Genomic DNA, 14,558 nt, shown 5'->3' on the forward strand with positions numbered 1-14,558 from the left:
CAAAGATATTTATGTTTGAAATATGTTTGTTCATTTTAATTCGAAGTAATATTTTCTGCTAGTTACCTACTGTTTCGACCCCGGTGTGAACAGTCCTTAACTAGTAGCCAACTCTGGTCACTCTGCCATACACAGCGTTTTGTTGCCGGCGATTTGATTTGTAAAGTTTGTTTAGGTATTTATTACACTCATTTAATCATCATGACGCAGGCAACAGGTGATGCACGTGTGCCCGATGAGGAAAGCGATCTGCTGCAGATTAAGCCGCTGTAAGAAATACTGAAATTCAGTTAGGAAAACAACCAAATACTAATCCGGAAAATGTGCCCCATTTCAGAGGTGCTGGCCAGGAGGTAGGGCGCTCCTGCATCATGTTGGAGTTCAAGGGCAAGAAGATCATGCTGGACTGCGGAATTCACCCGGGATTGTCCGGCATGGATGCCCTGCCCTACGTGGATCTAATAGAAGCGGATGAAATCGATCTGCTGTTTATTTCACAGTGGGTATTGCGTGGATTTTTGATGCATTTATATATTTAAATGGTTTATCCTTCTGTTATGCAGTTTCCATCTGGATCACTGCGGCGCCTTGCCCTGGTTCCTGATGAAGACCAGCTTCAAGGGCCGCTGCTTCATGACCCACGCCACCAAAGCCATCTACCGGTGGATGCTGAGCGATTACATCAAGATCAGCAACATATCCACCGAACAAATGCTTTACACCGAAGCCGATCTAGAGGCCTCCATGGAGAAGATCGAGACCATCAATTTCCACGAGGAGCGCGACGTGATGGGTGTGCGGTTTTGCGCCTATAATGCCGGTCATGTTCTGGGAGCTGCTATGTTCATGATCGAGATTGCTGGCATCAAGATCCTGTACACGGGAGATTTCTCGCGCCAGGAGGATCGCCATTTGATGGCCGCCGAGGTACCGCCCATGAAGCCAGATGTCCTGATCACAGAGTCCACCTATGGCACTCACATCCACGAGAAACGCGAGGATCGCGAGAATCGATTTACCTCACTGGTGCAGAAAATTGTCCAGCAAGGCGGCAGATGCCTGATCCCAGTGTTTGCCTTGGGTCGCGCCCAGGAACTGCTGCTTATTCTGGATGAATTCTGGTCTCAAAACCCGGAGCTACACGAGATCCCGATCTACTATGCCTCATCGTTGGCCAAAAAGTGCATGGCTGTCTATCAGACGTACATCAATGCCATGAACGATCGCATCCGACGGCAGATAGCCGTAAATAATCCCTTTGTTTTCCGACACATTTCCAACCTGAAGGGCATCGACCATTTCGAGGACATAGGACCCTGTGTGATCATGGCCTCGCCCGGTATGATGCAGTCGGGATTGTCGCGAGAGCTCTTCGAGAGTTGGTGCACGGATCCCAAGAACGGTGTGATCATCGCCGGTTACTGCGTGGAGGGAACTCTGGCCAAAACAATACTTTCTGAGCCGGAGGAGATCACCACGTTGTCGGGCCAGAAGCTGCCGCTCAACATGTCCGTGGACTACATTTCTTTTTCTGCCCACACGGACTACCAGCAGACCAGCGAGTTCATCCGCTTGCTGAAGCCCACGCATGTGGTGCTCGTCCATGGGGAGCAGAATGAGATGTCGCGTTTGAAGCTGGCCCTGCAGCGGGAATACGAAGCGGACGCCAGCACAGACATCAAGTTTTACAACCCGCGCAACACCCACGCCGTGGATCTGTATTTCCGCGGCGAGAAGACTGCCAAGGTTATGGGAAGCCTGGCTGCTAAGAATTGTGAGGTGGGAAGCAAACTATCAGGCGTTCTGGTCAAACGCGACTTTAAGTACCACCTGTTGGCTCCCTCTGATCTGGGCAGTAAGTATAATTTATTGAACGTGTTCTCTGTAAATCTTTTAATCCGAATTTTAAAAACTCTTTCGCAGAATACACCGACATGAGTATGTCAGTTGTCACCCAGCGCCAGTCGATTCCTTGGGGCAGCTCGCTGACCACTCTGGAACTCCTGCTAGATCGCATTGGAGCTGGCTGTGTGGAGGTGGTGGAGGCTGAGCGGAAGCTGCGGATCTTTGGCTGCATTGAGCTGACTGTGGAGCAGAAGATCATCGTGATGGAGTGGCAGGCGACGCACGTGAACGATGTGTATGCAGATGCAGTGCTTGCCTGCATCATGCAATCGGAGCTGGGAGGAACGAATCTTAAGGGCGCCACAAAACAAACCAAGTCGGAGGACTCGCGCTTTCGGGAGTGCCTCATCGAGACCCTGCAGGATACCTTCGGAGACAGCTGCGTGCCCAAAATGTTCAAGGGCGATCTGCTGCCAGTGACGGTCAGTGGAAAACGGGCCGAAATTAACCTGGAAACTCTGGTGAGCCAAAAACACAGATCCTAATTAGCATTATTCATAATCTTCATTGACAACGTTTTACGTATTCCAACTTTTTGGGGAATATTCGGGTCATTAAAGAATTGTTTAATTGTGGTTGTCTTAAAAATTAATAATAATTCGCATTTCTTTAAACATTTTAATTAATCGCAAATTTCCGCTTGCTTTCAGTCCGTCAACTGCGCCGAGGACGATGTCCTGCGACAGATGCTTAACACGACGGTGCAGAAGCTGCACCAGACCCTAGTCTCCGCCCACTGAACACCGCAGACATTCCGCAAAATAAATCTCCTTGTGTGAGAATGTTCTTTTTATTGATTGATTCAAATTGAAAATTATATAGTAAGCATACGAAATGGCTGTTTGTCGATATTGCATGCTGGAGTGAAACTAACGCTGAGTGCTCTTGGCGATCTGCTCCTTGAGCATGAGGATGCTGGCCCGTTGCTCGGAGGGCAGCTGGGCAATCTGCTCGTCGGACAGCTGCAGCACCTGCATGATGAGGGCGGCCTTGTCCTGGTCGGAGGCATCGGAGGGCAGGACTCCGTGGGCGCCCAGCCTGCTCTGCAACTGCTGAGCGGCGGCCTGTTGCTGTTGCGTTGGCGGCGGAGCCTGGGGAATGCCCTGGGGCGGAGCCTGCTGTTGGGGTCCAGGTCCAGCCCTCAACCGAGGATCCATGGGTCGCTGGCGCGGATCGCTGGGATACGGAGCGGGCGGCGCCTGCGGGACACCCTGCTGCTGCTGGGTGGGCATCTGGGCTCGAGTCCGGGGATCCATCAGCGGCGGAGGCACCGGATTGGGCAGAGCCCCCCGCAGATCCTGATCCATTCCGCGGGCCATCATCCGGGGATCCAGCGGCATCTGTCCACCGGCCACCATGCGCAAATCTATATCGTTGGGATGGACATTTGGTGGGAAACCGGGTCCGGGAACGGGCATCGGTGGCTGCGGAGCCTGCTGTTGCTGCTGGGGAATCTGCACCTGCTGCTGCGGCGGGATCTGTTGCTGCTGCTGTTGCTGGCCCATCATGGAGATATTTCCCGGTCCCTGGTGCGGATTGCCACCCAAGACGGGCGGCATTTGGTTGGCCTTGAAGAGCATGCCCAGCGCCTGCTGCGGATCCACGATCCTCATGACCACCATGGCTTGGAGAAGGGCGTAGGCCAGTTGGGGATTCAGCATGAGCATTTGGCGCGCCTCCGAAGGATTGCTCACGATGCAGAGCTTCATCTGCTTCATCAGCTCGTACATCTGCTCCGGCGGCAATGAAGCCACCGTCTTGGTGATCAGTTCGGGGGCATCCTCTGGTTCGCAGGGCTCGCCGTAGGGATTTTCCACTTGGGGTCCCTGCAGCAGTTGCTGCATCTCCATGCGCGACTTCTCCGTACAGGCGTTGTCCACGCGGAGTGTCCTGCCGCCGATTTCGTAGCCATTCAGGTTCCGCATGGCGCTCAAGGCCGTCTCCTGGTCCTTGTACTCGCAGAAGCCAAATCCCTTGGGTTTGCCACTTTCCCGGTCGAAGACGAGTCTAAATGGATTGGGATTGTGATTAGGTACATGATTCATCTACATTTATCCATTAAAACCTCACTTGAGAGACAGCACCGGTCCTACTTCGCTGAAAATCTCCTTTAGCTTCTCTTCGGTGGCCTCGTAGGGAATGTTCCCCACAAAAACCGACCTCATGGACTTGTCCATGATGCTCTGCTCCTGCGCCTTATCTGCCATATCTGTTATTTATTATTTAATGCACAAATCCTTGAAAATCTTAGCAAACGTTGACAAGTTTGCCTAAAACACAAATTTCCCTGCGTTGCGGCTTGTTGCTTCTTCTTTCCACCGAAAATTTCCCCTTCTAGGGCTACAAATAAAATACCACCCCTTGCAGTGTTGGTAAATTCGGGAAGCCCGCATACGTTTTGCAGCACTCCAACGCCTGGTGTTGTAATTTTTCTTGTCGCAAGGTGAAAACGATTTAAACGGTTTTCGACAGTGAAAAGTGCAGCAAAATGCTCGAATTGCACAGAAAAGTTTAGATGAAAGCGGCGTTTATTCGATTTCGTCGCGGCAGTAGTGAAAAAACGTCCCAAAGTGCATGAAAAATGTGCCTGAAAATTTTACTTTGTGTGTAGCCACACGCACTCCAACACACACTCGCACACACACACACAGACAGAGGGAGATAAACGCAGCGATGGCCTCGCAGTCGCACTCGCACATATAAAAAAGCTCGCTTGTATATTGTATATTGGAAGAAGGAGCCCACAAAGCAGAAGACGAGAGGAAAGATTTCTGTGTCATTGAACGAAAGAAAGAGAAAGAGGAAAGGAAGGAGCCGCAAAATCCTACTCCTCTTCCAACGACCGCAGGTGCACACTCTTCCAAGGATATCCCTCTCTCGGTCGCTCTCTTTGCCTCGATCGATACTGGTAATTAGCTGGCGTCCTCTCTTTGGAAGTGTCATTCCATTCCATTTCATGGACGAAAACGAAATCGATGGCGAACAAAAGCGGAAATATGTGCATTTTTATATTGTGTGTGTCCGTAATTATGTGAATAATAAGCAGGAAAAGAAAATCGTAAAATAAGTGGCAAGATCAGCAACATTAACGCACACACTCATGCACAGGCACACTGGAAAAAAGGTTCGCTGGAAAAATGGAATATTTGAAACATAATGCATTTACACGCACTTTGTGCTCTTCTTTTTTCGGCTGTCTGTGTGCATGTGGGTGTTGTGTGTGCGTGGTGTGTGTAACCTTTGCAAAGGAAAAATCAATAGCAACAGACGTAGACATTTGTTTGCCGCTGTTTATGTGCAGCCCTCGCATTGTCCTTCGTCCTTAACACAAAGAGCAACCCTTGCACAGCCCAAGTTCAGATGGACAACTCCAAATCCCAAAAAAAAAAAAGCCAGCAAATATTGGTCTGCAGACTATAAATAAAAGCAAAAGTTCTGGCAAAAGGCTGGTAAAAAGCAGAGAAAGAGGGGAACGGCCAATAACTCGTCATCGGGCTGGGTCGTTGCCTCTTTTTCGATTCTTCCTGCGACTCTGATGAAAAAAGCTGCTCTAGAAGTTGTCTCACTCATCTGCGGCCGGCATTCCAATCCGCCACTTCCACTGCTCCCAGCTGGAAATTGATTGCCACTTCTCGCTTCCTTCTGGGTCTTCCAAGCAGGTCCTTTCAATGCACAATTGGCATTAAATCCCAGAAGTTATACTTAATTATTATCTATGATTTTCTATTTCTCACAAAACTTATTTAATTAGTAATCAGGGATTAAGGTTTAAAATTTAATCTACATTATTACGCAGACTTGGCATAAATTGCGTTTCATAAATTTGATTATTACGCAGAATTGCCATTTCCGAAAAAAGAAAGTATTTGTGTATTAAAAATACAGTTGCTTAAATTAAATTCAATGAATATAACTATTTTAAAAATTGTGAATAGCTGAATTAAAATTCTTATTTATTAAATAATGATTTTTAAATACGGATTTTTTTAAATTACAATATAAAATGTAGTTTTAATTTTAAAGTAAACCCTTGTTCTTATTATAAGAATAACTTCTGCTACTAAAAATTCATAATCATTTACCAAGATTAATTTTGTTTCTTAATAGGCACTTAATTTGAAAAAACCTTTGATTGTAAAACACATTTAAATTTCTAAGTGGTGTGTGCTTTTCAATGTTTTAGTGCTTATTTCGATCGATCCTCCCCGAGTAAAGTTGTTCAAAGTGTACTCCCCCCGTAAAGTTTGATTTGTTTGGAAAGAACCACGTTTCTAAAGATTACGCTGTACGCATTCCGCGGACAACCGATCCGTTGGATCGCCGGACGGCGAATTCTTCGCATATCGGGTGTCGTCTTACAGAAGGCGGTGATATCGGAGCGCGGATGGAGCCCCACGGCCTGGCACCAAGACTTCTGGCACCAACATTCTGACATTCCTTCTGTTCTCCATTGCAGCTTGCCCGCGTCGAATCAGAGGATTGAGCAAGATGGACGTCAAGCCAAGAAAACACGTAGTTTTATGACTCTGAGTGGCCGCCAAGCCAGTCATCCGTCGCACTAGAGAGCTAGAAGCCAGACTCCCAAAGAGGAGCAAGAGCAGCCAGTGAGCAGGAGAAGGAGCAGGAGTAGCCAGGAGCCACAGATAGAGCAAACTAAAGCCGTCATCATGGTCGACAACAGCGTTCAGTGCCCCGTGTGCACTTTGTACCTGCATGCGGGCATGAATCTCTCCGATCACTTGGAGACCCATCCCAAGGAGCAGGTGATCAAGGCGCTGGTGCAGATGACGATCGTCGGGAGCGGTGGCAACAGCATGGGCAGTGTTCTGGCTGCCGCCATGCTGGCAGGAGGAACTGGGGGTGGATCCAGTGGTGGCGAGGCCAGTGCGGCTGATGAGAAACCAGCAGTTTCATCATTGCCTTCTGCTGGCGATGTCAAACCAGTTGTGGCCAAAACCATATCAGCAGCATTACCAGCTGCGCCTGTGGTGCCGCCAGCACCGCCACCGCTCTCCTCCTCCCACGTGGCAGCCTGCTCCAACGGAGCCGCCTCCTCCACATCCAGCTCCACACCCACCTCCCCCTCCGCAAGCAGCAGTAACAGCAACAAACCGAGCAATCCACCGATGAAAGCACTGAAATGCGCACCGCCCACGACTGAGGCGCGAGCCAACACATCCGCACATCCCACCACGAGCAGCGTGTCCACTTTGTACCAGCCGTCGCAGGTCACTCCGGATTATCGCTTCAACCCGCAGCAGCATCAGCAGCAACAGCAGCCACAGACGACGGCCTTTGGGCGTGGTGTTAACGGCTCAGCAGCGACGCTGGTGATACCACAGGTGCCACAGCAGCACTTCCTCGCCAGCCATCAGCAGCAGGCTCACTTCACCCATCAGCAGCAGCCCCCGCAGCAGCAGCATCAGCAGCAGCAACAGCAGCAGCCTGCCCTTAAATTCAGCTACGCCACATCTTTGCCCCCACCTCCGCCGCTGCAGGTGAGTTGCAATGACTAAAATGGATGTAATTGTTTCTTAGGGCCCTCATTTTTAGGGCCATTTCTTACTGGGGATCAAGGATAAAAAATAAACCAATAGTTAATCCGCGTCTATTTGTGTAATATTTAAACTGAGCTGACCCTCTGTTTCAAGTTTATCCTAAGCTTAACGACAGACTACGTATAATGACAGTAAAATTTGTTGCATTTGTTCAGTTTTTTTTACTATTAAACAAACAAATTGTTGTTCAATCGATCTTAAAGTGGTTTAAAATAGGTAAAAATCAATGAATCTTTAAAAACAGGTAGAGAATGTGTGTGGTGTTTTATGTTTATTTTTTTTATATACAAGATTTCGTATTCCAAATATATGAAATGAAAGCTAAGCTAAATATGGTATATTTAAATGTTGGGCGTATTCAGAATTTAGGGAGATAACTTGAAAAAAAATTCAAGTGATTATTTTTTGGTACGAATTTTCAATAAGTTTTCTTTAATTGGTGGGGATCAAATAGTATTAGTTCATATTAAATTACATAATTAGCCTAATTAAAGGTTGGATTTATAATTACATTTTATAAGTTTTAGTTTTAGTTAAACAAACCCTTACCTTGTGCATCCTGTTTCGAATTTGAGCTATTCCTGATCCACAACTCCAATTTCCTTGCAGCTTTTTACGCAGCAACAGCCGACGGCTGCCCCTTCGCAGTCGCAACATCAGCAGCAGCAGCAATCGCACCAGAAACCACCTCCCGCCTACGGAGCCGCCATCAGTCAAATACGATCTCAGCACAACCAAAACAAGCAGCAGCCACAGTCTCAAAATGTGGCCGTGCACCATAATTTAGCCCTGGCACCACCGACGACAGCAGCGGGTTCAACTCCCCTTGCAACTGCAACTGGCAAGCAGCTCAGTAAGCCGCTGGCGGAAGTATTCCTGAATCCCCCACCACCGCCACCGGCACAGCAACAGGTGCAGGTCCACAATTTGGTACAGCATCAGGCCAATCAAAATCAAAATCAGCACCATCAACATCCGCACCACCAGCAGCAGCAGCCGAACCAACAGCTGGCCACATCGTCCTCCGCCAGGTTGCAGCAGCATCATCAGCAGTCGCCGAGCTTGCAGGCTTATGGATCTAGTGTCAGCAGTACCTGCAGCTCCTCCAACAACCCATCCACCTCGGCATCTGGTCTGCGGGCCAATCGTCAGACAAATTCTCCGTTTGGAGCCCTGCTCAATGCTGCGGCAGCTGTGGCCTGCGCATCGCCAGCCTCCTCCAGCGCCTCCTCGTCGGTGTTGCGCTTTGCTGAGTCGCCGGTGGCCCATTACCTGGAGCGCGAGAACGGAGACTTCATTGTCCAGGAGACGCCAAAGCATATTGTGGAGTGCGTGGAGAAGGAGGACGGGGAGTTCTCCGTGATCGAGCGCATTTACCAATCCCCGCCGAGTGTCCTCCACATACACGATGACGATGAGGACGAAGAGGATGAGGAAGAAGAGGACGACCACGATGCTCCGCCGGAGGAGGAGGACGGTGACGATGAGCGGGAGGATAACAGTCACAGCCGGAACATAAGCAAAACAACGAAAAAGGCTCGCAAGACAAAGCCGAAGCGAAGCTCTAAGCGCGTCTCGGACGAGGAGGAGTTTATGAGCCTCAGCAGTGGTTGCGAAAGTGAGCTGGAAAGGGAGCGTAAGCCGGAGCAGCCGAGTATGGCGACACCGTTGCCTCCTCCACTTTCCACAGCACCTTCTACGAGCACTGCTGGTGCGTTCACTTCCTCCTCAAATCAAGCGGAGAATCATTCCAATTCCGCCTCCAACTCCGCCTCCAATTCCAACACTATCACCACAACAAAGTCCAAGAAGAATCGGATTACAGTGCTCAGCGATGTGCCGCTGAATATGAATGAGTATCTCGATTTGATGGGCAACATAGTGGCCTCCAGTCGCATTGGGGCAGGTCGTCCCTTTGCCGCTGTGGCTCCCATACCACTCGTCAAGGTGGAGAAGGAGGAGCCCTTGGACGACTACGACAATGTGGCGGTGGCAGCGCAGCAGCTGGAGCAGAAGCCCAGCCTGGAGCACGGCACCACCAGTGTGATTCGCATGGCAAGCACGGCCACCGCGACGGCGTCCGCAACGGCGACTGAAGTGCCTCCCGAGGATCTCACCCAGCCGCCGCCCGTGAAGGTTGAGGTGGAGCCCAACACTACACTGCTACCGCAGCGTTTCACCACTCCCGCACAGCAACGTGGCCCCAAGAAATTAGTCATCAAACCAAAAGCAACAGCACCAGCGACAGCGACGTCAACGAAAAAGACTGACACCCCATCTTCCTCCAACAGCAACCCATCCATATCAAGAGATCTGGTGCAGGTGAAGAGTGAGACCCAGGAGGCTTCAGCGCCTAGCAGTAGCAGCAGCATTCTGGAGAAGCACCTTACCGCCAGTCGCAAACTGCTGCACCATCATTCGGCGGCGAACGATGACGATGCCCGGGTGCTGTTGGAGTTTGCAAACTCAAAGCAACCGCCACCACTGGCCGCTTCCAGCACCACTTTCGTGGTGAATGCCAGTGTCGGCTTTCCCTCGGCGGGATCGGTCTTTGCCAGCAGCAGCAGCAGCTCCTGCCCCAAAATGACGGCGGCAGCGGTGGCGACGGCCAAGCCAGGCGAGGAGTACATCCTGCCGGACAACAACATGGATGTGGATGAGATTGTGATATCCTCGTCGTCTTCCTACACCTCCACAGCGGCCCAGGTGCAGGCCACGCTGCAGCCGCCGGACTTCAACTTTCTGTACCACCAGACCACAACCACGGCCACAACGGCCACCTACTTCAACCCCTTCTCCAGGCAGCAGCATCACCCGCAGCACCAGCAGCATGGGGTGAGCGATGCCACCAATGCGGCCACCCTGGCCTCGTCGTCCAGTAATTCCATGGATCACGACTCAATGAATGCAACATTCCGCGTGGCCAAGACACAGTCGCTGCAGTCGTGGTACCAGCAGGAGCAGGAACACGATGCCCAAAATCAGGGGGGAGCGGAGTCGGGAACAGGGACACCCTCCAATCAGAGCCACGATGTGGTCAGCCACCAGCCCACCAATTTTAATGCCGCTCTGGCGGCAGTCGATTGCTGTAGCGTTGCCCTGGATGAGGATGCCAAGTATCTGGATCTGGACGCCTGCAAACGAGAGCAGTTGAGCAGCAGCAGTAACCTGCCCTCGGCCTCCGCATCCACCACGTCGTCCTCCTTCGCCGGCGCTGGAACGGAGAGCAGTTTGGTGGGTGGCCTGAACATCCGCACCGATGAGAAGATGCCCGCCAAGGGTGAAATCTCCGAACAGGAGAGCAACTGCGACATCGAGAACTCCTGGAGTGAATCGGTATGTTGTAGCTACACTGGTTTAAGGCTGAATATTGAAATCACAAATTCCTTTTCATTACAGGTATATGGGGATATTTCTCAGCGGTATTTCAGGAACCAATTTTCAGGCGGCTACAATCCCGACTGGCGACAGGATTACTACCCGGTTCAGGATCTCAGCGCCCAGCAGAGGGAGCAAAAACGGTAAGTCTACTTTAAGCCAATTGTTACTCGTGTCAAATTTGATAAGCAAACTTGAAATGGAAGTTAATTAAAGAAATTGTTTTTAATAAAATTATACAGCTGTTAATGTTATTTAAGATTATTTTCCTTATTTAATCCATTCTTTCAAACACTTACAGTTTCGAGTTCAATGCGGTTGATGATGAGGCTTCATCCAGCTCCAGAAAGAGTCAACTAATGGATGTCATCCCTACTGCGGCCACCTCCACCACATCCGCGTCTTCGGCTTTGTTGGCGGGTCCACCAATAGCTTCGACATCTCGGGCTGCCGCAGAGGCAGCAGCGGAGGCGGCTGCTCTAGCGCAGCGGAAACCACAGCGTCGCAAGCTGTACAAGTGTCCCCACTGCGAGGCGATCTTTGAAAAGCTCAAAGAGCGCAATGCGCATATGATTGGCGAGCACAACTACGTCCGGCAGAACCGCCGGCTCATTTGTACTCAGCCGCAGGTCAGCGCTTCAATGTTGCCACCGCAGCAGCAGATGATCCTGCAGTCAGGCGATGGTCTGCAGGAGGATTCCAAGGATGGCATTGTCAAGATAAAGCAGGAGCAGTGCCAGGAGAAGCAGGAGGTGGAGCATATGCACGCCCATGCCGACTTGCTGTCGGATGTCAAGGACTCCGAGCTGCTGGGCATCGGTGGTGATGGCGACGGGGATGTGGATGGCGACATAAAGCCACCAAGCCAGCTGGATGAGAAGCCCACGCTACCGCCGCTGGCCATGACAACGCCGGCCGCCAAGTTGGCTGCTCTGTATCGCATGCTCATCGCCTACAATGAATCCAAGCTCGGTCAGGAGCGCAACAATCTCAGCGAGCTGGAGCAGAAGGCCATGGAGAAGTCCATCTTTCTGTGCTACGTCTGCCGCACCGACTTCCCGTCCGTAAAGCTCTACGACGCCCATCTCACCGAGCATCCAGCTGAGTGCTTTACCTGCGGCAAGAAGTTTTATCGCTGGAAAAACTTCTCGTTGCACTTGAAGCGACACTTGGGCTGGAAGGAGTTTGGATGTTACGTCTGCGACAAGAAGTTCGTGGTGCGCAGTGCCCTTGTCGAGCACATGCGGATGCACACGGGTCAAACGCCGCTCAAGTGCAAGATATGCGGTGAGTACAATAAATAAATTGGAATATATTGAGATGGGTCGATTAGTATTGATTTGGACTGTTTAGAAAAAAATTATACTAAGCAATTTGATAGGCCCACCATTGTCTAAAGCATACTTATCGACTCATCCAAAAATAACTTTTTGGAGAAACACTAATTGATATATTTTATGCAAAATACAGGCAAAAAGTTTAAGCGCTACTCGAATCTGACGCAACACCGCAAGCGACACACCAAAATGATGGTGCGCAAAAAGGAGTATGTTTGCCACTGCGGCGAGGTGCTGCCCTCGAAGGCGCGCTTCCTGTGGCACAAAGAGACGCACGACCTGAAGCCCAAGTGCTGTCCGTATTGCTGCGATCGGTTCGTGCACGCCAATTCGCTGCGTCGTCATATTCGGCTGGCGCACTCTGACAAGTTCGACTACGCCGAGCCGATGGAGTGTCCAATGTGCAAGCAGATTTTCGCAAAGACGTCTATCAAGGCGCACATGGCGACGCATTCGACAGAGCCGCAGTACGACTGCGCAATCTGTAGCAAGAGCTTCTCCACCAAATGGAATCTCAAGATTCACTCGTGGGTGCACGCCAACCGGACGGCCAAGCCCTTCAAGTGCGAGTACTGCCCCAAGGCGTTCGTGCGGGAGCTGGACTTCAAGAACCACATAAACGCGCACAAACAGATCAAGCCGTACACGTGCGAGTACTGCGGTTGCAAGTTCATCCGCAAGTACAACTACATGAGGCACCGGCGCGAACATCATGGCACCAAAAAGTTCACATGCGACCAGTGCGACAAGTCCTTCCATCGACACTACTATCTGATCGAGCATCGGCGCATGCACACCGGGGAGCGGCCGTTCACTTGTACCATCTGCGGCAAGAGCTCCACCACGAAGACCAACCACAACAAGCATCTGAAGATCCACCACTCGCGTGATCCCTTCACTGTGGAGGCCTAAAGGGGGCTCCGTATCATCGGGCTTGGAAATCGAACTAAAGTTTAATATAATCATTACCTAGGTAGTTGTTCATGACTCTTCTCTGTGTGTACTGTGTGTCTGTGGTTAAAACAACAAAACAAAAGAAAACAACAAATTAGTATTACTTATCGAACTATATATTTAGTTTATATATGCGATTGCCAACTCTTGTTGAATAAGCAAACAAGAAACCATTATCACAATAATTAAATTTTACTAATCATACATTTTGGATGTGGTTTAAGAACGTAGCTAAATGTGAAAGTGAACCCCATTCTCTTCCTCCCAATTCGAATCGCAATTCGCGTCAACCGCTTTAATCCCGTTTAGGTTTTAGTTTTAAAAACTCTTTAGTGAAATGGCATACCTAGTTCAGTGCAATATACATCGATTAATTACTATATGCCGCGATACTTTTCATTTCTGTAGCTTAGTTCGTATTAAGTTTATTCATTTATCTATCTATGTGTAGGAAAACATACTAGTTTAATATAAGTTAGCCGCAATTGGTTTTAAATTTTCGAGTTTTTCCAAAAACTTGAGCACATTCTAAACAAAGGACACATACACAGAAAACGATCACCCATCTAACAACTTGTTATATAATTTGTATTTTTCTAATTGAAGAGAAAGCTCTTTGCCAGCAATCGAACGTAAGCGAACACAACTGTCATATTGGATAAACAATTTCGATGTACGTAGCATATTTTCCATTTATAGTAGTTGCAACTTCTCTAGGCTATTTTAAAGGATTGTTTTAATGGTTTAATGCAGCAATTAGTTAAAATTTCTAGCATTAAGTGAACACAACATTAAGTATAAATGAAATTTCACAATACATGCATACATGCATTATAATAACGAAAACAAACAAATGAAAAAAAAACAATTTTAAAATATTTACAACTTATGATACAAATTTCAATGAGAACTAATGGAAAGAATCCCATTCTATGGAGGAAATAAATTCAATTTATGGATAATTACAAAACAATTATTGACTTTTATTGAACCATTTACTGGGCAGTTAAAAAGTACGTGCCAACCATTTTCAGGGCTTACGGGCATCTCGGAATAAAATTTCAGAAAATATTTTGCAGACTTACTTTAGTCTGTATAAATATATGTAAATTGGTCGACCGTCATATTCATATTTAATTCATTTTTAAATTATTACCCTGCTTTACTATAAAAATCTTTGATTTCACATTTTTTATAAAAATTTGTATAGATGCGCAATTTTAATATAAAGCACAAAAGTGGGGGTTTATAAAGTACCACAAATATGCGAGCGAGTGTCAATTATTTTTCGTTGTCGTACCTTCGGCATTCATTCTATAGTCACAGGCCAACCCTTGACCCTGTTTGGGTAATTGCGGAATTCCGGAATCAATCAGAGAATTCCGATTATAATAATATTATTAAAATTAACCAAATTATTCGTGGA

General features: G+C 48.7%; 3 protein-coding genes across 5 annotated transcripts; 2 read left to right on the top strand and 1 right to left on the bottom strand.

Moving 5' to 3' along the window:
• The first annotated feature begins 128 nt into the window (after positions 1-128).
• On the top strand, positions 129-2,740 carry LOC108037172 (cleavage and polyadenylation specificity factor 73). Its single transcript, XM_017113687.2, has 5 exons — positions 129-269; positions 338-499; positions 564-1,855; positions 1,924-2,366; positions 2,556-2,740. The coding sequence occupies exons 1-5, from the start codon at positions 202-204 to the stop codon at positions 2,643-2,645; spliced, it is 2,055 nt and encodes a 684-aa protein (XP_016969176.1). The 5' UTR covers positions 129-201; the 3' UTR covers positions 2,646-2,740.
• Positions 2,672-4,223, bottom strand: LOC108037173 (cleavage stimulation factor subunit 2). The gene is made up of 2 exons (XM_017113690.2): positions 3,976-4,223; positions 2,672-3,912 (listed from the first exon to the last, which is right to left on the bottom strand). Exons 1-2 carry the CDS (start codon positions 4,110-4,112, stop codon positions 2,775-2,777), a joined length of 1,275 nt encoding a protein of 424 aa, XP_016969179.1. The 5' UTR covers positions 4,113-4,223; the 3' UTR covers positions 2,672-2,774.
• Positions 4,224-4,285: 62 nt separating this feature from the next.
• Positions 4,286-14,105, top strand: LOC108037170. 3 transcript variants are annotated; one of them, XM_017113685.2, is made up of 6 exons: positions 4,286-4,348; positions 6,362-7,403; positions 8,073-10,799; positions 10,863-10,984; positions 11,143-12,128; positions 12,312-14,105. In XM_017113685.2, exons 2-6 carry the CDS (start codon positions 6,573-6,575, stop codon positions 13,088-13,090), a joined length of 5,445 nt encoding a protein of 1,814 aa, XP_016969174.1. In that variant the 5' UTR covers positions 4,286-4,348; positions 6,362-6,572; the 3' UTR covers positions 13,091-14,105. The 3 variants fall into 3 exon arrangements, with proteins under 3 accessions (XP_016969174.1, XP_016969172.1, XP_016969173.1); XM_017113683.2 differs by having other exon boundaries at positions 4,292-4,813; XM_017113684.2 differs by having other exon boundaries at positions 4,292-4,753.
• Positions 14,106-14,558: the final 453 nt, after the last annotated feature.

The sequence above is a fragment of the Drosophila rhopaloa genome, unplaced genomic scaffold (genome assembly GCF_018152115.1).
Source record: "Drosophila rhopaloa isolate 14029-0021.01 unplaced genomic scaffold, ASM1815211v1 contig_178, whole genome shotgun sequence".
Classification (NCBI taxonomy): Eukaryota; Metazoa; Arthropoda; class Insecta; order Diptera; family Drosophilidae; genus Drosophila; species Drosophila rhopaloa.

Bases quoted from the DNA above. Each gene is read 5' to 3' on its own strand.
- LOC108037172 (XM_017113687.2), top strand. From the start codon at position 202: ATGACGCAGGCAACAGGTGATGCACGTGTGCCCGATGAGGAAAGCGAT. The intron at 500-563 runs GTGGGTATTGCG...TCTGTTATGCAG, and splicing joins GATCTGCTGTTTATTTCACA to TTTCCATCTGGATCACTGCG. The intron at 2,367-2,555 runs GTGAGCCAAAAA...GCTTGCTTTCAG, and splicing joins AAATTAACCTGGAAACTCTG to TCCGTCAACTGCGCCGAGGA.
- LOC108037170 (XM_017113685.2), top strand. From the start codon at position 6,573: ATGGTCGACAACAGCGTTCAGTGCCCCGTGTGCACTTTGTACCTGCAT. The intron at 10,985-11,142 runs GTAAGTCTACTT...AAACACTTACAG, and splicing joins CAGCAGAGGGAGCAAAAACG to TTTCGAGTTCAATGCGGTTG. The intron at 12,129-12,311 runs GTGAGTACAATA...TGCAAAATACAG, and splicing joins GCTCAAGTGCAAGATATGCG to GCAAAAAGTTTAAGCGCTAC.
- LOC108037173 (XM_017113690.2), bottom strand. From the start codon at position 4,112: ATGGCAGATAAGGCGCAGGAGCAGAGCATCATGGACAAGTCCATGAGG. The intron at 3,913-3,975 runs GTGAGGTTTTAA...CAATCCATTTAG, and splicing joins GGACCGGTGCTGTCTCTCAA to ACTCGTCTTCGACCGGGAAA.